The sequence below is a fragment of the Globicephala melas genome, chromosome 6, assembly GCF_963455315.2.
Source record: "Globicephala melas chromosome 6, mGloMel1.2, whole genome shotgun sequence".
Classification (NCBI taxonomy): domain Eukaryota; kingdom Metazoa; phylum Chordata; class Mammalia; order Artiodactyla; family Delphinidae; genus Globicephala; species Globicephala melas.
In genome coordinates this window covers 15596021-15623036 of record NC_083319.1, presented here as the reverse complement: position 1 = coordinate 15623036, position 27016 = coordinate 15596021, and the positions used below count along the sequence as shown (strand labels likewise).

Genomic DNA, 27016 nt, shown 5'->3' with positions numbered 1-27016 from the left:
ACCAAGAGCAAGTTCCCACCAGGCACTGAGTCTCTGGCACCTTGATCTTGGACTTCTCAGCCTCCAGAACTGTAAGAAATAAATGTTTGCTATTTAAGCTGCCCAGTTTAAGATATGCTGTTATAGAAGCCCAAACCGACTAAGACACCTTGTGTCTGCTAATGACTGTGTGACCTTGCCTAGGCCTCTTTAACCTCTCTGGGCCTCTGTCTGTGCATTTCTGAAATAAAGAAAGCAGCACATGGGTAGTCCACAAGTACTGAGCACATACCTGATGCCAGGTGCTGTACTAGGACTAGGGATACAACAGAGACCAAGATAAATACAGTGTCTTCATAGCTGTTCTGCCAACTTATATCTAATGGATATTAGCTTATTTCATTACGTACAGATGTGAGAAATGTTACCTATTATTTTTCTATATAAATTATATGTTTCTGAGTTATCATCTACCCGATTAGCAGAATGACCATCACACTCATTCCTGAAATTCCCTCCAGCCCTCTCTTGGATGCTGCTTTAATCCTGCACACGTATGGCCGGAAAGAAAATGAGGCAGAGGCCTGGTCCTTGATCTCTACTGACCACTAGCTCGCAGCTATGACCTGGAGATGTGTGCAGGAATCCTGCACGCTTCTTCTACAGAGAGCATGCTGGGGTCACTCATGGTACAGTCTCATGCCTCGGGGTCTTCACAAGGCAACCTGGATACTTCCCTCAAGGCCACACACCAGGTGTCCATTCTCCAAGGCATTCAGGCCAGCGGTTGCATTAAAGGTCCTCCTCCCCATGGGGAAGAAAGGTATAGTCTCATTCTCAGAAAGTCCAAGCTACCATGCCATCTCCCAAAGAACCTGTTCTGTCTTCTGATTCAAGTACCTGTCTCTCTCCACCTACTCCACAGTGACTACAGCCTAATTCTGTGATGGACCACCGTATTAGTCTGCTCAGGCCACCAGAACTAAATATCACAGACCAGGTAGCTTAAACCACAGACATTTATTTTCTCACAGTTCTGGAGGCTAGAAATCCAAGATCAAGGGGTCGGCAGATTTGGTTTCCTCTGAGGCCTCTCTCCGTGGCGTACGGAAGGCCACTTCTCCCTGTGTTCTCACAAGGTCTTTCTTTGCATGCACACATCACTGGTGCCTTTTTGTGCGCCCAGATGTTTCCTTTTTATAGAGACACCAGTCAGATTGGATGAGGCCCACCCTAACAGCCTCATTTTAACTGAATCACCTCTTTATTTCCAAATACATTCACATCCTGAGGTGCTGAGGTTTAGATCGTCAACATATGAATTTGGGGGGACATAATTCAGCATGTAACAGCCATCAACACTATCAACTGCTCCACAAGATGCCATTCTTGGACTACGATGAGAGTGGTCCCCACGCAGCTGTGCAAAGCAACCGGTCTACTGACCTCCCCAGAGGGCGTCTTCTGCAGGATCGTCTCTGAAACCAAAGGAGCTGCTGGCCTTTCCCAGGGGTTCAGAACTGTCTTGAAGGACAAAAGCTGCATTTTGTGGGTGGTATGTGTGAATTCTCAAAAGGACATATGGATGGTGACTTCTGTTCTTTTGGATGGTCCCATATTCAAGAAAACAAGACACAGTTAATCTCTTAATCAGGACATTCTGCTTCATTAATGATAATAATTAATAATAATAGGTAATACTTATCTTGTGTTTGCTATATACCTGGTGCTTTATACACATAAGCTCCTTTAATCCTCCAATCTTAAGAATCATCGTAAGGATCAAAAACAGAAATGTCAGCAGACAATGCACTTTCAGAGGAAGGATAGCGAGGAATACATATTTATTTTGCTCCTACTATGTGCAAGGTGCTATTTTGGGTATTTTATCTCCATAGTCTTTTTTAATCCTCATAGCAGCCCCATAGGTGGGTGTTAATATCTTCATGTACAGATGATGAAACCAGCCTGAGAGAGATGAACTAACTTGCCACACCACTAAGTCTTGGCCTGGACCAGGGTTCACTCTCAAGGGAAGTTGACTCCAGAGTTTGTGCCCTTAAGCGCTATTCTAAAGAGGCAGGTGGGTCAGATGAATTTCTTGCGTCATCACTAAGGTTGACCAGAACTTTATATGAGACAAGTTCTCGGAGTGGATCAGTTCCTGGGCAAGTAGTTGTTTCAGACACAGCTGCTGCAGGCTATGGGATGATGACTATTTAGTTGAACTTTACCTGGTAGCAGTGGGATGAAGAAAACAAAAGTGAGTGATAGAGAGTCCAACCAAACAGCATCAGGTCGGCCATAATGACATGAGGAGTGGCAGGAGGGCAAGCCCTGTGGCTGAGAGTCAAGACAGGCAAATCAAAAGGGGGGGCAGGGCAACAGATGATACATGAATTCAGGTTCAAGAGCAAGACTCTGTGCATTAAGGAAGGGGTGGTGATGTATCCCCTGCCTCCCCACCTCCCCACCCCCAGAGAATGCAGCCTCTCCTTTCTTCAGGGACGGGGAAACTACGCAGAGGATCAAACCAGGAGTTCAAGAGACTAGACCGGGGGCCCAGGTACTGGGTTACAAGCATAAAGTGGGATAGCCGGAGGGCTGACGGGCTGCTAGTGCACTTGATCACATGTCATGCTTGAAATTCTGCAAGCGCTGCTAGTTGCTCTTAGGATAAGGTCCAGAATCCTCCTATGGGTTGCAAGACCCTTCATCACATGACTATATAATACTTTTACCTTCTGCTACTCCTTCGCACCCCCATCCCCAATTCATTCCTCTCTGCTCTCTCTTCTTTCCCTCCCTCTCCCCTTTTCTCTCTCTCATCTCCAGCTGAACTGGACCATTGCATGTACTGCCACTCCACATGGAACAAATTTCCCTTCCTTTTTGTTCAACTCTTACTTATCATTCAAGACTCTCATTAAACATCAGATCTTCTGGTGCTTTCCACGACTTTCCCTCCCTTCCCTGTCCGATCTAGGCTAGGGGTTCATGTTGTAGACTCCCACAGCATCTTATACTTCCCACTCCTTAACACGTATCACACTTCAAAATGAATGTCTATCTTTCACTCTGAACTGCAAACTTCAGGAAATATTTGTTGAATGAATGAATGTAGAGTTGAACTCTGACACCTTCAATCTCGACCGACTAAGAACAGTATTCTCTCCAGATCTGACTTCGAGACTGAACTTGTAGGTGGTAATAAGTGGCTGCAGCTGTAGGGAGAGGTGGCCCACGTGAGCCGGGAACCTCGCATGTCCTGCTGGCCACAGTTGCCACATCGACATGCAGTGAAGCTGACTCACCAAGTCCTTGGCTCGGCAAATCTTTCTTAGCACATTGTTTCTGCAGTATTTGAAAGAAATTTTTAAAAGTATTCGCTCTGTATTTTTTCCACTAATTTAGACTCTTTTCCCCTTTGCCAGCCTTCTGTCCAACCGAACCTCCCAGAAAACTCTCCTCCCGGGTGCTTCCAATTCGCACGTGTCCCTTGTGCTATAGGCGGGATTTTAAGCAAAAGTTTGGTCCTCGGCTTCCCTGGTGGCGCAGTGGTTGAGAGTCCGCCTGCCGATGCAGGGGACGCGGGTTCGTGCCCCGGTCTGGGAAGATCCCACATGCCGCGGAGCGGCTGGGCCCGTGAGCCATGGCCGCTGAGCCTGTGCGTCCGGAGCCTGTGCTCCGCGGGAGAGGTCACAACAGTGAGAGGCCCGCGTACCGCAAAAAAAAAAAAAAAAGAAAGTTTGGTCCTTTTCAGGATGGCAGTAGCAGCCCTTAATGTACCAGCACAGAGCTCTCTCTGCTGTTCCTGATGTTGCTAAGCAACATCCCTGCTTGCTTGGAAATGGGGTGAGGCTGTACCAAGCTTTGTCAGAGAGGACTCTGGGAACAGTCACCACTCTTCTTCATCACTTCTCTTACAAACTCAGTCTTTCATTCTCTTTTTCCCCGATTCCATTTTTATCATTGAAAAATGATGTCTTCTTCCATTCTGCCCTCCCCCTGTGTGAACTGTTGGAAGCTGGGAATTTGTCTACCTCTTCCGCTTAGTTTCTGTGCTATAGCTGATAGCCAGGGAGCCACATACTCAACAGGGGAAGCCAGAGGGCATAATGGGGTCATGACTTCAAGCTCCAGTCTCGATGCATGCCTTGCCCAAAGGAATTATGAAAGCTAACTTTTACTGAGTGCTTCCCATGTACCAAGGGAGTTCTAGGCAGGCCCTTACCTGCACTAAAGGGTGTAAATCTGTAAAGGGTGTAAAGGGTGTAATGTAAAGGGTGGAAGTCTGCCAAGAGGAACATCCTCATGGCAACTGGACCAACTGGGAGTTTTTATTCTCCCCAAGCGACAGATGAAGAAACTCCACAGAGGTTAAGTAACTTTCCAAGGTCACAGAGTTTATAAGAATTGAACCTCTTCAGGCCCCAGATCCCACGCTGCTAACCACTCCATCTCACTGTTTAATTTTGTGCTAAAAAAGTAAATGGTGAAACTGAACTTAAGTTACCAACCTTTTTGGTGCCTAAATTCCTCACCTGCATGATGTCGATAATAACTCTCTCCTAGGCATTTATGAGGATTGGATTAGATACACGCTAAGTACCCAGGGCATCATAGAGGAGCAGTAAACATTACATGCCTTCTTTCCCTCTTCTGTGAATGTATGCTGAATCCCATTTCCTAAGACCTGATTGACCTTACAAGGTTAGAAGGTGAAATAGGCATTTATATTCCCCTTTCCATAGACACTGCTTGAAAAAGCACATGTAGAAGTAATTTTTTGGTAAACATCTAAAATTCTTTTTTTTTTTTTTGCGGTACGCGGGCCTCTCACTGTTGCGGCCTCTCCCTTTGCGGAGCACAGGCTCCGGATGCGCAGGCCCAGCGGCCATGGCTCACAGGCCCAGCCGCTCCGCGGCACGTGGGATCTTCCCGGACAGGGGCATGAACCCGTGTCCCCTGCATCGGCAGGCAGACTCTCAACCACTGCGCCACCAGGGAAGCCCAACATCTAAAATTCTTTAATCACAATATAGTTTATTCATTCTGCCTTTCTGTCTGTGTGTCACTGTAAGAGAAAGAAAAATTGGTTTGCATGTTATGGTCAAGAACAATAATTCTGGGACTTCTAGGATAGGCGAGATACAAATAGCTTGAGAAAGTGGGGTGACAGCAGGAAGCTGAATGAGAAACAAGGAAGATATCTTTACACAACCCCACCCACTGTCTACAGAAGTCATTCTCCATCCTCCCCAATTATCCCAAAGATCCCATCCAGCTCTGTGGGGGGATGGGCCAGGGATAGATTTCAGGAGCCTTGGATCAGACTGGTTCCAGCCCATGTTGAAATGTAGGAATAGGCCCAGCTGGAGATCAAAGGCCTCCTCTTTGTATGCTAGGCATGGAGAACAGACTATGGCGTTCATCTCCCGCTCACCACCTGCATATTTCACTCCCTCAGCACTGCTTTCCCAGAGAAGAGCAATGCACAAATCAATAGCACTTTGCCCAAAAAGATGGTGGACCTACCTGGAGCCAGCAGGCTTCCCTGAGGTGTCTGAGCAGGACTGTGAAATGTATCTGGGCTCTGGGCCAGGTCCTGCTCCTCCGGATGGAAAATCTGTCCTAGACAGCCCGTTCCTCCTGGGTCCCTGCTGAAGCTCTGACTCCAGGAGTCAGTACATTTAAAGCTATCTGGGTACCCTTGACTCTGGCTCACAGAGGAATTGAATGGTTCTGTAATAAAACAGTGGTGCCAGATGCCTCTTAAGGTCTGGATTATGCTTATAAATAACTTTGTTAGGCCACTTATTTTCACTAATTGGGGAAATCGTGCAGCATACTTAAGAGACCTATTTTTGGAGACTGGCAAATCATAATTCCATCACTAGCTGTGTGACCACAGACAAGTTATTTCATCTTTCTAAGACTCAGTTTCTTCATGTGTAAGCTGAACTGATAATTCGACCCCCCCTCATTGGGTTGCAGTGAAGTTAAATGAGTAACTCGCATCAAATTGTTACTGTGGTGTTTGGCTTGTAAAATGAGCCCAACTGATGTTAGCTAGTATTATGAAGAATATTATTTTGCGTATCTGTCTATCTGAAGTATATTTTTATTTATGTCACCTGTTTAACAGATAGGCTTCCTATATGCCAGCCACAGTTTTAGGCTCTCAAACATATGTAGTTCTCATAACCAGCCATGTTAGAGAGAACCTGTTAAGAACCTCATTTTCACAGGAGAAGAAATTGAAGCACAGAGAGGTTAAACATCTCAGTCAAGCAGCACAGGTAGTTAAGTGGATGAGCTCTACTTTCTCTTGTCTCCAGGCTGTACTCTTAGCTACAGCCCTATGCTGCTAGTTATTTTCTCATGTCAGGAATAATGTTGACTATAATGGTTAAATCACTCACCTGGAAGTTGGGGGATCTGAGTTTTAATCTGAGTTCTAATCCGAGGTGTCTAATAATTCAGGAAAACCCAGCTCCTGGGTCCAGGCTTTAAGCACAGCATCCTTTTGCACACTAACAAAATGCTAGGTGATGTTATTATTAATTTATAATTATACATTATGCAATTACCACCATATAATTAACGATCCCTTGGCAGCGTTTGTAATCACCCTCTAATTTGTAAGAACGTTACAGTTTCCTCACTGATGCAAGCCTGTGGCAGAGTCACACCAATCTTGGGTCCCTGGTTAAGGTTTGCAGGGATCACTTGACAGGGAGAGCACAGCCATCCCCGGTGACATCAGTAGGAAAATTTATACCAGTAGCTTGGGAATCCCTTCTTTCCCTTATCAATCAGCTTGGAAGCTTTTATTTAAAACTTTTGTCAAAGCCGTTTTCTTCTTGGCATAAATGGCTCCATGTAGAAGTTTTATGGAGACTGTGAAATCTTGACTGTGGACAGGCTCCTTGTTCATTCTTAGGATTCCTAGGGAAATATTGGCCCTGGGGTGGAGCCAGTGCAGTTCTGGTTGTGGACACTTACCAAGCAAGGAAGTTTGGGAGTGGAGGTCAGATACTCAAATGAAAGTCAACTTGTGACTCATGAAGCTCATTTGTTTATTCCAAGCTATTTAATGGAGGTTTTCACTTAAACTGATTTCACACTGTTATAGAGTAAATATCTGTGTCCTAATATTGATACATTGAAATCCTAAACCCTCAAGGTGCTGGTATTAGGAGGTAGGGAGGTGATTAGGTCATGAGAGTGAAACCCTCATTAGTGGGATTTGTGCCTTTATAAAAGAGACCCCCAGAGAGCTCTCTTGCCCCTACTGCCACGTGAGGACACAGTAGGGACAAAGCCCTTTATGACCAGGAAGTGGATCCTCACCAGACAGTAAACGTGCAGGTGCATTAGATCTTGGAATCCCCAGCCTCCAGAATGTAAGAAATAAATGTTTGCTATCTGAGCCACTCCATCTATGGTATTGTTGGAATAGACTGAATTGAGTAGGACAAACCCTCTCTCTTTCAAACTTCATGTACTATTGTACCAGGCTCAGTGAACCAGACTCTCTCTCCACTGATGATGCAGTACTTACCAATGCATGCCTGCTCATCCTGTAACCAAGCTCATTACTTTCTGGTTTAGAGACCTCTTCCTTTTAGTTAGTGCTTATACAGAATGTATCTACTTCATACATTTGGGATTTTGTATATTTTGGGTTTTATTAACGTGACCATAACTGTCATTTCCATTAAGGTGTTTACCTGTATGTTACTGTATTTTTTTTTTTTTTTTTTTTTTTTTTTTGCGGTACGCGGGCTTCTCACTGTTGCGGCCTCTCCCGTTGCGGAGCACGGGCTCCGGACGCGCAGGCTCAGCGGCCATGGCTCACGGGCCCAGCTGCTCCGCGGCACGTGGGATCTTCCCAGACCGGGGCACGAACCCGTGTCCCCTGCATCGGCAGGCGGACTCTCAACTACTGCGCCACCAGGGAAGCCCTACCTGTATGTTTAAAACTGCCTTCCCTAAGGGCAGGATTCAGCTATCTGAACTACATTACCTTGATATGAGATTCTAGGCCAAAATATGCTTGAGATAGGGTAAAGGGAACTGAACCCACGCTCAGTGTTCAAGACTTTTAGGACAACTTTGGGTGCAACTCCTCATCTTTGAAAGCTGAAGTGTTAAATTTCGTAAAATAAAGGTCTAGGCAAGACCAGAGGCACTTACTGAAGGTTTGTAGTCTTCTAGAATGTTCAAGAAAGATCATTAAGGGATCTGTGAAATATTATTCAAAAGTGTATGTGAAGTCTCCATAAAACAGTCTCTGTAAAACTTCTACATGGAGCCATTTATGCCAAGAAGAAAATGGCTTTGACAAAAGTTTTAAATAAAAGCTTCTGACCACATTTTTATTGGGAAAGAGTCCAGAGCCTTCACATTTCTCTAAAAGATCCGCAGTTCCCCCAAAAGTAACTATGACTTTTGAGTTGATTTCCTCCCCATTGGTTCCAAACTGTCCCATCCCATTCCCTGCATCTGTCTTGATCTGTGAGTTATTGGGAGGAAAGGGGGTTCCAAGCCAGTCAGAGAATGTACCATATGCCTTGATGCTGAATGCTTACCATTAGATCCAATACTGAAAAGTGAGGGATGACCTTCCACTTGTAACTTCAGGCCCTGATAATGATTTGGAAACACAGGGATATTGAGAAAGGAGAGTTCATTCAGGTAACCTCTTCCGTCTGTAGGTTCTCAGGTTGGCAGAGCTGGAGCCACTGGTATTACTCTGTTCTTAGGAAGAGAGTACTCTTCGCTCAGCCTGAGCTCATTATAACCAACCAAAGATTTGCATTGATCTTCAATTGGAAAAATGCCTATATAGAAGATTTTGGTGACATAGAAAAGAAAGATAGAGGAGAGAGAGAGGATATTTGCATATGAGTTTCTGTACATTATTAGCTTATTAGTTTAAATGTCATGGAACTGATTCTTGGTTAGGAGGTTGGACTGGACAGTCTTTTACTTGGAGGTAGTGAAAAGACAACTGTAATCATGATCAGTGTTCAAGACTTGTAGAATAACTTCGAGTATAACTCTTCATCTCTGAAAGTTGAAGTTTTACAGATTCTTAATGACCCCTTTAGCCTAAAGAGTCTATGGTTCTATGTGTCCACTCTTCTCTCCACTTTCCCTACTGAATTGACCATCTTTAATCCTAATAATGTGTTTTGCCTTAAAGTCCACTTTGCTATTAACAGTACTACATCAGCTTCCTTTTAGCTAATATTTGTCTAGGATACCTTTACGCATCTTTTTATTTTCAAACATTTTTCCCATTACTTTTTTTTTTTTTTTTTTTTTTTTGCGGTACGCGGGCCTCTCACTGTTGTGGCCTCTCCCGTTGAGGAGCACAGGCTCCGGACGCACAGGCTCAGCGGCCATGGCTCACGGGCCCAGCCGCTCCGTGGCATGCGGGATCCGCCTGGACTGGGGCACGAACCCGCGTCCCCTGCATCGGCAGGTGGACTCTCAACCACTGCACCACCAGGGAAGCCCTTTTCCCATTACTTTTAAAAGTTATAACTTGTAGTCTGACCACCTCTGTCTCTTTACTGGCAAGTTTTGTCCAAGTACATTTATTGTGATTATTTGTGTGGCAAGTTTTGTTATTATGTCTGTTTATGTATTCAGCTATTTTAATGATTCTTTTGTTTCTCCTTTTCTGCCTTCTTTTTAATTAAAAAACTTTCCCCCTATTAATTTCAACGTTACACATTCTCCATCTATTATTTTAGGGGTTAATTGCTTCTCATGCTTTGACTCTCTGATAGCTTCCCCCAATCATTTATCACCATCTAGTGGATACATATTATTCTTCTCACTTTCTTTCCACAAACAGAGAATAGGAGAAAATGTTTGTCATTGAGATAAGTTTATCAACATAGACAACCCAATAAGATACTCTACATTTAAAATATATCCTTGGAATCGGATAATCCCAAAGCCTCTTTCCCTCTTTTGTGTCAATTTGTTTTACTTCCTAATCTTTCTTCCACTTTGTGATCTGTAGTGCCTGTGCAGCTATGATTTTAATCAATGAAGGGAGACTTTGCTGTTAGTGTGAAGTCTTCTTGTCCTCCTCTTTGAAGGGGGCAGATATGCCAGGGTCCAGAATTTTCCAGTGATTTTATTTGATAGCTAATTAATGGCCTTCTGTGGTTTCCATGGCAATGCCATGCTTTGCTGCCAGGCTTATCCAAATGGGTACTCTGTTCACTCTTTTACCTTAGCATCAGCCTGTTAATCAGACACCATAGGTCCTTGGTTGCTGCATCAAACTGGTAAACACTAACTGAATTAAAATCTCACTTGAGGGCTTCAGGCTTCTCTTCCTCCCAGCTGGAGGGGAACCTTGTTAGCTCAGAGCGGGACCCAAGCAAGAGATACTTGGAAATCCACATAACTTTGTGTCCTTTTATAGAAAGTATTTTCACTTCACCTTTGAACAGATATTTCAATGTCTGAATCTCTGAATCTCTGTGTCCTTGAAAATTTATATATTTCCCTGATCTTTCCAATCATTTGATATTGCTGTATTCTCTTTGTAATATAAAGTGATGTAATTACTGTTGTTAGGGTAATGGGAAGAAACCTTTCTTACACACATACAAGCACACACACACACACAGTTGGTGAAGTCTGGGGAAGAACTCGGGTTGAATGCTATAACTGAATTCAGATGAGGATTAGGTAGCACAGTGCATATGAAGATTGTCCTGTTACCTGTAAAGGGCTGTGTAAATATAAGGGGTTATTACGTTACGAGTACTTGGAACTTCTTGGAAGGTAGAGATGAAAGAGAAAGGAAGAGAGACAATTGAATTCATTCTTTAGGTTATAAGGCTTATGGATGGTTATTTCAACTTCTCATTAGAGTCGAAATCCTCACTTTCCTTGGAAGGATTATCATTTAAAAGGATACCCTTTGACACTATTATTTTTACTATTTTAACTGACCCTCAAGTACCCATACATATTTATTCCTTTGTGCTTTCGCATTCTCTGTTCCTTTGGCCCTTCTGCTCCTTGTTATTCGCCCAAGTCCTATTCATTTTCAACACTCAGGATGAACATGTCCATATAAAGCCTGTACCAACTGCATGAACAGAATTCATAACTTCTTCACGTCTCCTCCCTCCCTGTGTGTGACCCCACAATAGCACTCATCATAGTGCACTGTAATTACTGTTTACTTTTTAATTGGTTCATATGTCTCTTTCCTTAATGTGTGAATGGCACAAAAGCATGGACCATTTCCTTCCAAATCTCATTTTTCTGGCATGCCTCATTCATCTACTAGGTGTTGAAGACATGTTTAATAATTTACTGACTTTCTGCAAAATCTTGTGCTTGATAAATAGCTGCTATGTGACCTCTGGCATGAAGAATTTCCAACCTAAATGAACACCGAATCCTCTCAAAATCTGAGGTCAAACAACTATGTTGGTGTGAAGTGCACATTAAGTGTTAAAGTTCGTATCAGAATATATGCTAATTCATACTAAAAACTGGAACATTACATTTGGAATTTCACTATGCAAAAAACAGGATATATCTTCCCCTCCACTCCCCCCTGCGCACTCACACTGAAATAAGCTAGATAATTCTTTACTTCTTCTGCACTGAAGCCCTCTCCTTTCATCTTAAAATAAACTATAAGGGGGCAGGTATTCTCTTTGAGTCATATTATTACAGACTCTGGTGACCCCTGAGATAGTTTTTGTATTTTATCTACAAAAGCATTGACATGAGGAAAAAATGCACATTCTAGGACTGGAACCAGTGAATGGAAGGTACACAGAAGCTGGTAAAGGTACAGAGAACCATCTAATAATTAGCTCTATTTTATAACACAAGCTGGAATGAGCACTATTGCTCTCCCCCAGTGAAAGGGGAATCCAAGGAACGTGGAAGATAGATCTAATGAGCTTCCTGTTCCTGGAATGGTCCAGTTAGCAAACAAGGGTATCTCCCAAAGACAGTAAAGAGATTTGCACTGGGCAGACGTCGAGACCAGAAGAGTCCTATTTTCTCTCCCAACCCTGAAGTGTGTGGTCCTGTTTCTCTGCCAATTTGGAAATGAAGATTCGAAGCACCTCTAGCTAGTACCACCCTAGCAAAAAGATAAATGCAGAGTTCCTGGAGAACTGGTAAGAAATGGTATTTGCCCAAATCCTCTACAGAAGTGCTTTGAGTTTTCTTTCTTGCATCTCTCCTTTCAGTTTAAACCCCAAGTCCCAGACAAGGCTTCTCAGTTTTCAGCGATGCCCAAGAAGTGGCAGTGTTAGTGTATTTGTGTGTCTGTGTGTATTGAGTTAAAGGACCTTTTTTTAGATACCTACCTGGGGAAGTCAGCCTGGCAGACCAATGCACTATTAAAACCTACCCTAGTTTATTTTGGTTATTGATTTTTCGTCAAACTAAAGTTTAATATGCAAAGCATTTCTAGGAAATCTGACATCATTTCTTTTTGGAGATGGTAGGTAAAAGGGGTTTCTTGATTAAAAGAAAAAGAACTATCAAAACAACCTGAGACTGAGAAACCCTCATCCCTTGGCAGTTTAGTTGGAGTAAACACACAAGTGGCCAGCATGATTTAGACGGAGCCAGAAGGCAGGGCTCAAATCGCTGTTGAGGCAGTAACCATGTGTAGCCAAGGGCTGCCATTTCTCTCTGAGGCTGTTTCCCAAACTGAATCAAGGAGGTCACTAAGCTGATATCCAAGGTTCCTTACTGTTTTGAACACCCTGTGATTATGTGAATGCCTCTCCCCCCCAATCCCACCTATTGCCCAGCTTCGATTAGCTTCAGTTTATTCAGCGTGAAAGAAGCTATGTGGGTGAGACAGAACTGTCATTGCATCCCCACCCTTCTGTGCAAATGAATCAAAAGAACCACAAGGAATTAAGGATAAAGAGGAAAGAAATCATAACCGAAGAAATATCTTCTTTATCTATGTCCATTTCCTCCCACAAGGAAAAATGGCAGTGTCGGTTGTACATTACATATATCTTTCTTTTTAGTGTTTAATCTTAGCACCTGCACAGCAGAGATCTTTACAATTCATTGCATATGCTCTCTCTCATCTCCCCCCTCAATACAGCACCTGAGGCCTAAGAAGCAACTCCCTCCAAGCCCCTCCCAAGGCTGAGACCCTTCTTCACGACAGAGTATAGAAATAACAAACATGCCCAACGGTTTTATACAGTTGCTAGAATGTTTTCGTTTCCAACGAATGAAGATTTTTCCTCCTTTCCTTTGAATATTAATTACATTTTACAAATTTGTGTTTGTTTTGCTTTGCTTGGTTCTGTTCTGTTTGTACAACAAAAGGGAACGTCCGTGGCAAAGAGTCCAGGTTAACAGAGCTTGGCTGTCATCTGGTCCGACTGTTTGAGGATCTCGGTGTTGTAGAGGTCCAGCGCGTGGTTCACCCTGATGATCTCGCTGTTGGTCAGTTTCAGGCGGTGTTTCAGCATACACGAGAACAAGTCCAGCTGGGGCTTCCCCGGGGCCACAGGGGGGGCCAGGCGATTGATTCGGTCCCGAATATCTAACAAGAGGAGCATCACAGACGAAGAGGAGTAGAACTGGCCGCCCTGCGTGTAGGACTGGTTGACCTGCTGCACGGCGCTGCGGAGGAGGTCGGCGTTGAACCTCAGGCTGTACCCGAACACCTGCACATCCGAGATCTTGATGTAGAACTGCCTCTTGGAGGGATCGGACAGGTCCACAGGGCCCTGGCCAGTCTCATTCCGTAGGAGGGTAGGTAGCCGAGTCCGACTACGTAGGTAGATGTGGACCGTCTCAAAAAACGTTTTCCACCGATTGCCCAGCAGGAGGGTCCAGTTGTAGCACTGGCTGTTCTGGAGACGGATCTTCTCCCAGCGCGGGTAGCCGAACTCCCCGAAGGGCATGTTCCAGCCCTCCGAGTGGCTCCCGCTGAAGGGGTTGATGTAGACGAAGAACATGGGGTCCAGGCTGCTGTTGCGCATCTGGCAGATGCGCATGGACATGCCGATCACCATGTGGATGAAGTCCATGCGGTTCTTGTTGCTCTTGAGAGTGAGGGACATGCGCTTGCGCCACCGGGGGTCAAAGAAGGTGTCGAGACGGATCTCGTTGCTGATGAAGGTGGTGTGGACGTAGAGGCGCGAGTCCATCTTCTGCAACAGGTACTTTAGCTCCAGGTCCTGGAAGTCCAGGTCGGTCTCGAAGCTGATGAACTGCTCGCTCCGCTCCGAGTCCACGTTCTGTGGTTCGCAGCGGCCTCGATACAGCTTGTAGCCCTTGTTGCAGGAGCCGCAGAGCGAGATGTTGGCCAGGCTGCACATGGCACAGCTGTTGTTCCCTCCGATGATGCAGGGGATGGGGCGCTGGCACAGCGTGGTGCTGCCGTGGCACACGCAGCTCCTCTGGCTCTCCAGGAAGGTTCCCCAAAACCCGTTCTCATTGCAGTAGAGAAGCGACTGGACCCTTGCAAGCCACTGCTGAATTGTCCTGAGGGGTAGAGGTGAGATGGAGAATGTTAACCATCGTGGGTGGGCTTGTGGTTGTCCAGCTAGTAATGCAAAGTGGGGCTACGCTTATCCAACTGCTAATGCAAAGTGGAGCTGCCCAAAGAATGAAAGGACTGGGTGGAACAGTTATCATAGGAAGGGCACCTATGATAGTACTACAAGAACTACACTGCAGTTCCTGGTAATGCCACAGAGCAGCTACTCGACCTTGTACTCTACCCTGCTAATGTTCAATGTCCTCATCAGTAAAGGGAAGGGGTTGGAGTGAATGTTCTTTGAAGCCTTGCAGCTCTATAATTGTATTACTCATTCGTCCCGCAGAAGTTTGATTCAGAAAATTAAAGCGTATGAACTCAAAAACCCCTGCCGGCTGACAACAGATTGTAAAAGACCAGCAATAAGAAGAATTTAGGGGTTAATTCTTTTAACCTGTGCCAGGCGTTTCAGCCCTCTTCACAGATGCCTCCCATGAGGTTATATAACCTCCAAAAGCTTCAACAAAAACAAATTATATTTTATATTACTCTGGAGATCAGGAAGTGCTTCCATACTTATGGTCTTATGTGATCCTCCTAGTGGCTTTTCAGAACAGGTAAGAAAGATGTTATTTCCCCCCTGTTTTCCAGAGCTCCAAACTCTCAGGTCAGTGAAATTTCCATCACAACATATACCTCTAGGCCCCCCTCTCCACAGCCCCTCAACACGTTTTTAAACAAACCCAAGCCTGTCCGCACATTCCAGCCTCTGAAACATTCCAGTGAAGGTACATACTAGATCAGATAAGAAGCAACAGAAGAATAGGTAAAAAGATGTAAGACAGTCAGCTTAGTGGCCTCTCATCTTTCCTCATTTCTGTGCAAGTCCCCTCTTCCACGCTACAAATAATCCCTTACATGTGTCTAGCACTTTTTACCCCACACAGGGTACATTCACTCCCATTTCCTCACTTGAGCTTCACAACCACATTCCCAGAATAGCTTGGGACTTGAGGTCAGTCCGAGATCGCTTCAAATCCTGGCACCTCCACTCCTGAGCCCAGGGAATTCCCCCCACACCGGGCTGTGGTGAGGATGGCATGAATTGTTTTGTGAAGTCTGTGTCCCTAACTTACTTGGTAGGTATTAGGGACTCCATAAAAGTTAGTTCTTGTTATTCCTGCCAAGGGACTCTCAGCTCCACTTTCTAGACATGGCAGGAGAAGCTCAGAGGTGAAATCATACAATGAGTGAGTAGAGGAATCTCCTGGCTCGTAGCTCTTCAAACAAGAGTCAAGGAAGCCTTTCTTAAGGCTCTCACGTGCTGTGGTGATGTTGACGATGATGATGACCGGGGCGGCAGTGGTTCCTGATCCGCATTTTTGAGAACTGGAAATGGAAGCCCTTTTGCATTGTACTGCATCTGGCAGGAAGTGCTAGCGATCTACCTATTCTATCACTTCCACTGCCAAGCCACAGTCACCAAGCCCAAGAACCATGAGGTAGGCAGTACCGCCTGATATTGAAAGGCATGTGCGCTGGCCCAAGCAGAACTGAGTTCGAGGCTCAGTTCTGTAACCAGGAACAAGATACTTCGTGTCTTTGAACTCAGTATCCATATCTAAAAAGAGAATAATAAAGCCCGTCTTAGGCAGTGAGGGAGAGGATTGAATGAGACGGTGTATTTAAAGCATTGAGCACAGAGCCTGGCATAGACCAATTATTAAAAAGGTAATAAGAAGTACTCTCATCCCAGAGAATAAGCGCTTCCTTTGAAGGCATTGAGACACTCTCAGGGATTTCACTATCCCTCTGGGGTTGGAGGGAAACCGTGTGGTTACTTGGGACATTTGGAAATGGATACTGTTGAAACGGCTTCCCAGGATGCTGTGCTTTAAAGGAGGTGCTTATCGGCTGAGAGAAAGCGGAGGAATAATTAGAGCGCTCTTTGAAACAGCTCTGCCTTTTAACTTCACAGAACGATCCTGGCTTTGGCAATGAAACCTCCCTCATAACATTCAAAACACTGTATTGAAACCCCTGGTTTTTTGGTCAGTTTCCCCTCCAGGCTCTAAGGCTGGAGAGAGGGGACCCCCTCCTTCCCTGAGCATCTAGCTCAGAGCCTGGCTCTAAATAAATGTTTCCTGAATGAATGAACAGACAAAAATTAATATTTTTCTTATTTCTCACTTAAAAAACAAACAAACTCCTCTTCTCTCTCCCGAACTGCAGAATTAGTTTTCAATACCTTGCACCCGCACAGCTCCAGGCCTCCCCGCTCTCCGCTTCGTGGGACCAATCCCATTACAGCCTGGAGAACAGCAGCGGGCCCAGCCTTCAGGAGACGAAGCTGGAATGATAATGAGCCATGCGGCTCCCAGCTCCCCAACCAGAACACTGACTGAATATCGGCTATGAGTCATCTGATATTTTTGTGAGCCGCAGGGGCACGCCACACGTCTCTGATTGCGTGTGGTTCCATCTGACAAGAGCGTCATTTCAAAATGCCTCTTTCAAATGGCCCACACTTGCCCCGTCACTCCCTCTCCAAGTGACAGGACAGTACCCCATTTAGAGCTCCTCTGTTCCCATCTGCAAGGCATTCTATAACCCCGTAGAGCGCCCCCTTTCTCGTGTCTCATCATTGGGACCCTTTGTCAGGACCGCATCCCCCCACTCCTTGAATCAATGCCTCATTGTGGCTGAGCTCTCAGCATTCTCAGTGAGGGAAAGAGGAAGATGCAAGTTCCCGGTGAGGCTGCCACAAGCAAAGGGCCGAGTGGCCAATTAGGATTCCAGCCCCGTCGAGCAGGAGGGACTGGGGACAGAGGCCCTCTGAGGCGCAGCAGAGAACTGCCTGGCACCTGCATCTCCTGACCCCAGAATAATCGTGAGGTTGTGGGCTGTATCAAAGAAGGCATTAATGATACTGCGAGAGGACTAAGAGGCGGGGCACGGGGAGGGGGGCTGGGAGCGCGAGGCCCAGGGAGAGGAGAAAGAATGGAGGAGAGAGATGGGGACTGGGGAAGCGTGAGGAGAGAAGGAACAGCCTCAGTGATGGAGGTGGAGGGGGAAACAGGGAGCCCGACCCAGGTGAGCAGATGGGGGCTGTGGACGAGGAGGGCTGGAGAGGGGAACGGTGACGGGATGCAATTAGTGTGGGCAGGATGGAAACGAAGACACTCAGGCAAGCCTTCATGCGTCGTAACCCCCGGGGCCACGGGAGGGCACACCACCCTTTTCTGAAAGGGGGGTGGGGTCAGACGGAGAGCAGTGTTATCGGGGAGCCCCGACTCCCAAGGTCAGGGAACGTTCTTTAGCTTTCAGTCCTTCGTTTTGAAGAGAAGAGCAAAACCAGACAAAACAAGCTCGTCCCAGTTTTTTGCATGCTTGTCCTTAGCACAAGCAACTTCTGATAATGAGGAGTCCACCTCAATCAGGGCAATCTCCTACACCTTCTCCATCTCCAGCCAGTGCTCTGGGGAGTAACTGCTGCTATTCAGAAACCCTGCCACGCTGGAAGGCATGCAGCATCTTCAGTCAGCCAAGGGAATCCATGGCTCACAACCGCCGAGCGCTCACTGTGTACCAGGCGTGCGCCAGAGCTCTCCCAGAGCAGCATGGAGAACCGTCCACAGCACAGGTGAGGAGAGTGAGGCCTTGACAAGTGGGCTAACTTGTCTGACATCACAGAGTCAGTCCACATTCAAACACCAAGTTCTCTAACTGCAGCACCAGTGCACTTTCCGACGTACCACAACGTAAAATTATAACGACAAAGCCAGCAAGAAGGAGGAAGCAGGCCACAAGAAGAGAAATATATTGAAATAATGGAAAAATACTGAAACTTTGAATGTGTGAAGGGCCTCTTATCACATTCCTTGCTTCCCCTGGACCTGCCAGGATCCCTCTCCTCCATTCACAGATAATTGGAGCTCACCGACAAGTGCTCAGGGAGAGGCTGGGGACCAGGGGTAAGAGGGAACGCGGTCTATAAATACCATTTCCCAGGCTGGCTGGTGACAGCCCACCTCAGCTCTGGCAACAGAGGAGCGGCTTAATAGGCCAGCTCCAGAGAGATGGGGCGGGGGCAGTTTTCACAGAGGGCTGACGCAGACCCACTGCAAGGCATTCAGTGTGTGGCAGTGAGGACCGCGATTTCAGATGCTTTTCTCTGTCCCTGGGGATCCAAAGCATCTTCTCTTTGCAGCCAAAGCTGAAGTCCAATACATCCAAATCAGCATCTTTCTGCTGGATGGGATTTCAGTTCATTATGATGGGAGGGGTGGGGGGAGCAGGGGTGAGGGGAGGGCAGGAAGCTGCATTTTTATTCCTAAAGCTGGAAAACCCTGGGGCCTGGTAAGTAGGCTCCCACAGAGGTTATACATGAAGCTACTTGGACCACAGAAGCAGAAAACCTTCAAGAAGCAGCCTTGGAAATATCCAGCCCATCTCCCTCATGTTTAGACCTGAACATTGAGATTTAGTTGCTTAGGTGGGGGATCAATGTTTCTTGAGTGCTTTCTTTTTTTTTTTTTTTTTTTTTTTTTTTGCGGTACGTGGGCCTCTCCCGTTGCGGAGCACAGGCTCCGGACGTGCAGGCTCAGTGGCCATGGCTCACGGGCCCAGCCACTCCGCGGCATGTGGAATCTTCCCAGACCGCGGCACGAACCCATGTCCCCTGCATCGGCAGGTGGACTCGCAAACACCGCGCCACCAGGGAAGCCCTCTTGAGTGCTTTCTATATCATGGCAGTCAGCCTTTATCCCTACATCAGCCCCATGAGATAGGACTCCTTTGAGAGGAGAGGGCATGAAAGACCAGAGAGGGACTGTGACTTTCCCATGGTCACACAGCATGGACGTAGATCAGAGCTCAGGATTTCTGGATCCAAACCCTGTGTTCCCTCCATTTCCCGCTGTACTTTTCCTACACTCTCAAACCCAGGCTGGAGGAGAAGCTAGGCTCCGGGCCATGGGGACACCTCTGCTGCTCCCCTGCAGGCTCTGTCTTTGCCTCAGCCAGGATTTTCTGGCGACCTGACAGGCCTCCTGGTGACACAGCTGGAGTCGCTCATCATTTGGAGGACAGAGGCTATGCCACCCAGGGTTTCCCATCAGTGCTTTCAACAGGGCACGCCTCCCTTTCGGAACCACCTGGTGGGAAGCCCAGGCTGGGATTCCTAATTCAAGCAAACTTCCTGCTGATTTTAATTGGAGGTTTTGCCCAAGACAGGAATGCAGTGCCAGGCCAGTGGCATTTTAGGGAAGATCATAGGAATCGAGTGCCAAGGAGAAGGGGGGAACAGATTTAGGCTAAAATAGAAAACTATAATCCGTAAGTCCCATTTGCCTACCAGGAGTGTTTATTTAAAAGGGAGAGGAAAGTTTAAAAAATGAAATCAGAGTTCTGAATCAGTCATTCTTCTATTAATTCCTAAGACTCTACAAATTGTGTACTCTATAGACCAGAGACTAGTGGTAGACTGGGAAGACAAACAGTTGTTTTTAGGTTTCTGATGATGCACTGTTTAGGGGGTGTGCTGTGTATGACTCTGTTGTGTGTGTGTTACAGGAATAGTGCTGATACAAGATGAATATATCAATGGTGTCAGAATGCTTGGGGCTCTACTGAAAGAAGCCTCGATTTATGGATGTGCTAGGGTAAATTATAACTGGCCATCAGACCCAGTCTGTGTTCATCATTTTCCCCAGATTCATATTTAGCTTTAATCATTCCCCTCCTTGAGTTTCTGTCATTGACTTAATAGTTTGTTTTCCTTCCTTCTGTTAGTTCTTCACATAATGTCAAAGAGCCTCATGGAACAGCTCATAGCGATGGAAGAAAAAACCCAAAGAAGAATTTTGTGGTCCCTTGCCACGATGAAGGTGCTTTCTGGTTTGGAACTGTGGAATGAAGGCAATAGGTCTTATTGGTGGAGGGCAGAGGCAGAGGGTAGAAGGGGGGAGGGGAAGAGCAGCAAAGAGAAAACCCGATGGAATCTTTAAAATTAGGTTGTCAGGAGTTTAACTGGGGAGGATTATGAAACAATTTTTGCAAATTACATAGCTCTGTGTCTGGAAGGAGGTGACAGGCAACATCAGCTACATGTTCAAATTCAGCATTTTGCTTTGGGGCATGGATGTGCTGAGGGTAAGGAGGAAGGATCCAGAAGCTTCTTTAGGGCTGACAGAAATGCTAAAAGCGGCAGGAAGCTCCCAGGTGGAGAGCTGCCAGAGAGTTTTATTCTTCCTGGGCGGAAGTCAGGCAGGAGAATGACATACAGACCAAAGGTGAGAGAGTGAGAAGGGGCTAACCAGGTGTAACGGACCTCACCCTGAAGCACAGTGGTGGTCATCTAGATCAGTGATCTGGGCAGTGACGAGGGGTGAGCCAGTTAACAGACATGGGAGTCAGTTAAGGAAATGCTGGATCTGCTCTACCACTATTTTGTTGTGGATATTTGACCTTGGATAAATCACTTCACCTCTTTGATCCTCAGTTTCTTTATCTGTCAAATGGGAACGGTAACACCTACCTTACACTTTAACTTCAGAACAAGAATCAGATACGTGAAGCTCCTGGGAGGTTCGCAGTGAAAGGAAGCTATCTGTGATTGACCGTTAACTGTAATTATTACTGAGGGCAAAGGAAAACTGTGTTTTATATTCCTCTCAGGTAAAGATATTCCTCTCAGTTACTACAACAGCCCAGTTGATTATAGCTTAATGTCCTAGTCTCCCTGTCACTCACCCTCCACAGTTCTAATGAACGCTGTCACCATGATGCTTGAAGAAAGAGCTAGATGTGGGCTTTGGAGTCAGAAAAGATGGGGTATTGAATCAGAGCTCCGCTCATTACTTAACCTTGAGCTAATTGCTTGTCCTTTCTAAGCTTCAGTTTCCTCAACTACAGAATGGAATAATAATACATTACTTGCAGGACTGTTTTGAAGATCAGATAAGATAATGTATGTAGAGCTTCTAACATAGGTAGGTACACATTGTCTCTCATGAAAACAAACTATTGTGCTCCTCTTGAGCCCCCAAAGAAAATGGTCCCTTTGAAATAAGTATAGATTTAAAAATCCAGGGAAAGAATTCAATAAATATTGTTGGGTCCATTGAATATTGATATTAAAACAGCAACAACAACAAAACTCTCATTGATACTTAATCTCTTCTATACCCCAGAATCATTAACAGATGGATTGCAGATCTAAATGTGAAAAGTAAAATAATAGTATCAACAAAACACCTTTTAGAAGAAAACACAGAGGAGCATCCTTATGACCTTGGAGTAGTCAAAGATTTCTTAACACAGCTCACCATAAAGGGAAAAAACATGTTGATTGATAGGGATATATTAGGATTAAAACACATGAATCAAAAGATACCATTCAAAGAGTGAAAAGACAACCCTTAGTTAGAAGGGTTAGTTAGAAAATATATTTGCAATATCTTTACCCAAAGACTATACTTATAGTACATAAATAACTCCTACACTGGCTGGATGCTGGGCTAGTCAAAGGCATTTCATGCTGCCTGAGTTTGCCACTCCTTCCTGGGTCTCTTTAAACCAGAGTAGATGCAATTATCACAATTTATATTTTTCTTCAGAAGGTTCTCAGTAAACTGTCTAATAAATGTGATTTGTCCCAGAAAAAAAAAAAAAAGGACCAAACAGGAAAGTAGGCAACTGATAACGATGATATGAACGGGCATGTCATAAAAGAGGATATTCAATAGGCTAACAAGCACATGAAACTCCCCGTCATTAGTCATCATGACCGCGCCAATTAAAACTGCGATGGGATACTTCTGCAGCAGGATGGCTGAAATAAAAATAAAAAGGATGAGAAACACTAAGTATGGGCAAGGATGTGGAACAATCAAAACTCTTCTATGCTACCTGCAAGAGAGATCATTCGTTCAGCAAGTTTGGAAAGTGGAATTAACTACTGAAGTATCTGGAAAGCTGAGCGATCCCCTCCCTAGTAGACACCCAACAAAAATGCACATAGACGTTCACTCAAAGGCGTGTGGAAGACAGCAGCACTCTGCCACAGCCCCAGCCTGAAGACTGTGCAAGTGACCACCGCAGCAGAATGGATGTCTAGAAACACAGCGGCATACTCTTGAGAATGAATGTGCCAAAACCACACAAAACAATATGAAGGAATCTCACAGAAGAATGAAAGGTGAAAACAGCCAGATACCAAAGGGGCCACACTGCACAAAGAGAGGAAAAACTGAGCTACCGTGTGTGGAGCCATGAGAGGCATAATTCCCTGGAAGAGAAGGCTGATGGTATCAGAAGAGGACACAGTGGGTTTCTGCACTGCTAATAACGCCCTGTTCTTTGATCTAAGCGCTGGTTACATGTGGGAATTCATTCTGTGAAAATTCATCTTGCTGTACACTTAACGATACTTTCGCTTGCTGTATATCTCTAACACTTCCATAAAACATTTACCCCAAAAAATCGTCCTTTAAAACAACCAGAAAAACACTAGTAAGGCAGCAATATGCTACATTTTTATGTCACTTTTAAACTTTCTAAAGCTCTTCTGTTTGGTTCTCTGATTTAGATCTTCACGGCTTTTCTGTGTCATAGGTTGGGTTGAGGGGTATCAAGGATTTTTAAGGATATGAAAAACTGGGCTCAGAGAGGTGACGTGACTTCCTGAAGGTCACCAGTGAGCTGTCACGTCACTAAGATTACAACTCACCCGGATGTGAGTTTGTTGGTCGATTTGGAGGGTGGAGGTGGGCAGGAGCATAGGGAAATGGTGCTAAAGAGGATAAAGAGCTACAGAAATTGTAAGAAATTAGTTCTATTTCTGACTCAATCCTCTAAGCCTCTAGATTCTTTTCTGAACAAGAAGCCACTTCTGAGCCCCAGGGAAGGAAAAAAACCCCTGAAAATCTAAAAGCAACAAAAAGGGTCTGGAGATACTTATTTTCTTGCCTTACGTCAACCAAGGGAGTCAATTCCCTACTTGCTACAGATGTACAATGACAAACAGGGATGGGCATGGAGGCATCCCTGGTAGCGCTGAGCTGAACAAACCCTGCACATCACTCATGGTGAAGCTCAGCTGCCGACACGCAGCTCCCTGCCCCTCACCCTGATTGTGCATCCTTGGGTTGCCATGGGGTTAGGCCTTACTGCCTTCTTAACCTCCGTAAATAGAAAAGAAATGCACAAGATATTCTTAGTGAAAAGCTTCATTGCCCCATGGTTGGGAGGGTACTTCTAGGATTCTGTGACTGACAGCAGGCTACCCCGAGCTAGCCCAGGGTTATCTGTTGGCTTGTACCTCTTCCTCAATAGGACAATTTAGTACACACTCAGAATAGGTCCTTGCCACGAATTTGCCACCTCCTCCCAGGGTGCGTGCACGTGCACACACACACACACACACACATCAGTAGGTCAGGGACTGTCAAAGTAGCAATTAACTCTGGTAGGTGGAGCTGTCTGCGTGTTTAGCATGGCAGATTTTCAGAATTCCGGAGTGGAATGATGCCTAGACAAGGCTTAGTCCACGGGAAACAGAGCTTATGTGACTTGCCTGAGGTCACACAAATAGTACCTGGAAAGCCAGAGGCAGAATCTTTCCCTTGAGGAAGGAAGGACCCTGCACACGGCCACAAATGTAGACCGTTCATCTTTCCCCGTTCAACCTCTCCCAAGGGGACCGACAGCCTTTTACCTGGGTGACTGTGCATTGGGGGAAAGGAAATATTCATACTTTTCAAGGATTACTGGACACTGGCTTTGAACTGATAGTATTTCTAGGAGACACAAAATGTCACTGCAGTCTACTAATCAGCATAGGTGTTTATGGGGGGGTCAGGTGATCAATGGGACTTTGGTTCAGGTTCTTCTCATAGTGGGTCTGATGGTTATTTCCGCATTCCAGAGTGCATGCTTGAGATTAATCCATAATTGGAAACTCCTTCCTTCCCACTTCTGGCATCCCCACCAAATAATAAAACTTATATTATGGAATATTCTCTCCCTTTAACCAGCTTCCAAGAAAACAAAACAAGACAATAAGAACAACAACGAAACACGTACCTAGGCCGAAGCATGTTGCAAGGGGCATAAACCATACGATAAATCCGCTAAAACAAACTTTGTCTTGATTGACAAAGGTTCAAAAGGGCAATTTTGTATTACAAGATATTTCTTCATAAGGTCTCTGAAGAGTGCACGAACCTCTGTACTAAAATGTATCACAATGGAAAAATAAACAAATGACAAACCCACAATGTACGGCGGGTGGCCACGGATCCTTTGACACTCCTCCCATAGACAGGAGATCTCTGTTCCCCTCCCTTGAATCTGGGCAGATTCCACCACTCCTTCGACCAATACAGTCAAGGCAGAAGTGATTCACTTAGTTTATGGACTCAGCAGCAGCCTCTACTTCTTGTCTCTTGGAAAACTCCCCCCTTAGAGCTCTGAGGCCACTTACAAGCAGGCTGACCACCCTGCTGAAGAGACCACATGAAGTGACCCTGAAGAGACAGAGCTGCCCAGCTGAGCCCAGCCTTTTGCTCACCTCTGCTAAGGAACCAGATATGCGAGTGAAGCTCTCTTAGAACCTCCAGCTCAGCCCAGCTGCCACCTAAGTAGCAATGAGTGACGTCGCGTCACCTCATGTGGACAGAAGAATTGCCCAGCCAATTCGGGCACAAATTCCCGACTCATAGATCATGAGCATAATATAATGATTGGTGCTTTAAGGCCCTAAATTTGGGTCAATTTGTTAAACAGCAATAGATATTTAAACTGTTATATACCATGAGCCCCCAGAGAGAACTCAGGATCTCTCTTCCTCCTTCCATTACTACCAAGCTATGTAACTGTACCAGGCAGAACTTGAAAAATGTCCTCCCTCCCCAAGATTCCAGGCTCTAACCCCCAGGACCTGTGGATGTGGTGAGAGATCACTCCCAAGACTGTGTCCTGTTATTTGGCACAGTTGATGTAAAGATACTGAGATTATCTAGGTGAACCTAATTTAATTAGAGGTGTCCCTTTGAAAGCAGAGAGTTTTCTCTGGCCGTTGGCAGAAAGAGAATTCAGAGAGATCCAAAGCCTGAGAAAGACTTGGTGCACCTCTGTTCCTTTGAAGATGGAATGGTCCATGTACCAGGACTGGAGAATAGCCTCTAGGAGCTAAGAGTGAACTCTGGCCAATGACCAGCAAGGAAAAAGTGACCTCAGTCCTATAACCATAAAGAAGTGAATTCTGCCAACAACCAGACTGAGCTTTGAAGTGGGTTCTCGACATCGTCATTTCTGCTTGTGAGACATCAGCAGAAGATCCAGCTATACCAGGCCCAGCCTCCCGACCCATGGAAACTGAACGATAATAAATGCATACTGCTTTCAGCCTCCAAATGTGTGGTAATGTGTTACAGAACAATACAAAACCAATATAGTTACTCTGGCCAAGACACACTCTGTTCTATTTTATTCTTTAATAAAATGACAGGAATCGATTAGATGATCTTTTAGGTTCCCTGACAGCCACGACATTTTATGATTTTGTAATTTTAGGCCATTTAACCTTCCTGAGCTTCAGATTCCTAAGGTAAAGCACAGGTGCAGAGGCCCAGTCCTGTGCCGGTTTTCTTTTACCTGCTAGAGCTCAAGATCTCTGTAAACGGAGGCACCCCTCTCTTATTCATCATCTACCAAGACCTCATGCATAACGCCTGGCACTTAGTAGGTGATCACTAAATATCTGCTGGATGAAGGAATGCATGGATAAATGAAGATTCAGTATAAATATTAAGGTATATATTCTTTGACAAGAACAAAGGGCTATGCTTATATAGGATGGCAACAGAAGAAGGGATATTATTTCATAATGTTGGACCAGTCATTAATTTCTGTAAGCCTTAGTTTTCTCACCTGTACATGGGGAGTCTAATCCTTGTTCTAGCTCCACCCAACCCCCAGGTTATTATAACAATCAGCCCTTTGCAAAATAAAATAATCTATACGTAAGGTATCTGTCTTATACATAAGGTATTTGTCTTAGTAATAGTTTACTTTTTAGAATTGGGAATATATCTAAGCCAAATGAGGTAAATTTATTCCCTAATTATACCAGAGACTGAGTACCTTCCTGCTGTTATTTTGGCCACTGCTGGTTAGCAGTCTTGCCACCTCTCAGCAGCAGTTCTACATGCTGGGATACAGAGCCATTAGCATCTGTTTAAGCAGAGGTGTTGGAAACTCAACTCGAAGAAGTCTGGCTGAAGGATGAGGATCTCTATTGTCAGGAAGTCACAAGCTGTGGTAGCACACCAAATAACCTGGGTCATTGCCTCTTAACCTGGAGTAAATCACTCTCTTCCAAGGCTGTGTGCTGAGGAACCCAATCCCTTAAAAAGAATTCAAAAAGAATGGTTCTATGGCCAAACAAGTTTTTTAACAAAATGCATATGACCCCTTCTCTATTTAATTATTTTTTTAATTCAA

The 27016-nt window shown here is 45.2% G+C and overlaps 1 protein-coding gene across 2 annotated transcripts in view; it reads right to left on the bottom strand.

The window, feature by feature from the left end:
• Positions 1 to 12940: 12940 nt before the first annotated feature.
• BRINP1 (BMP/retinoic acid inducible neural specific 1) overlaps positions 12941 to 27016 on the bottom strand; it is a 178346-nt gene continuing 164270 nt past the window's right edge. For both annotated transcript variants that reach the window (XM_060300556.1, XM_030858386.2), the window contains exon 8: positions 12941 to 14514. In XM_060300556.1, coding sequence (XP_060156539.1) covers positions 13374 to 14514 — 1141 coding nt within the window. In that variant the 3' untranslated portion in view covers positions 12941 to 13373. The remainder of the gene's footprint in view (positions 14515 to 27016) is intronic.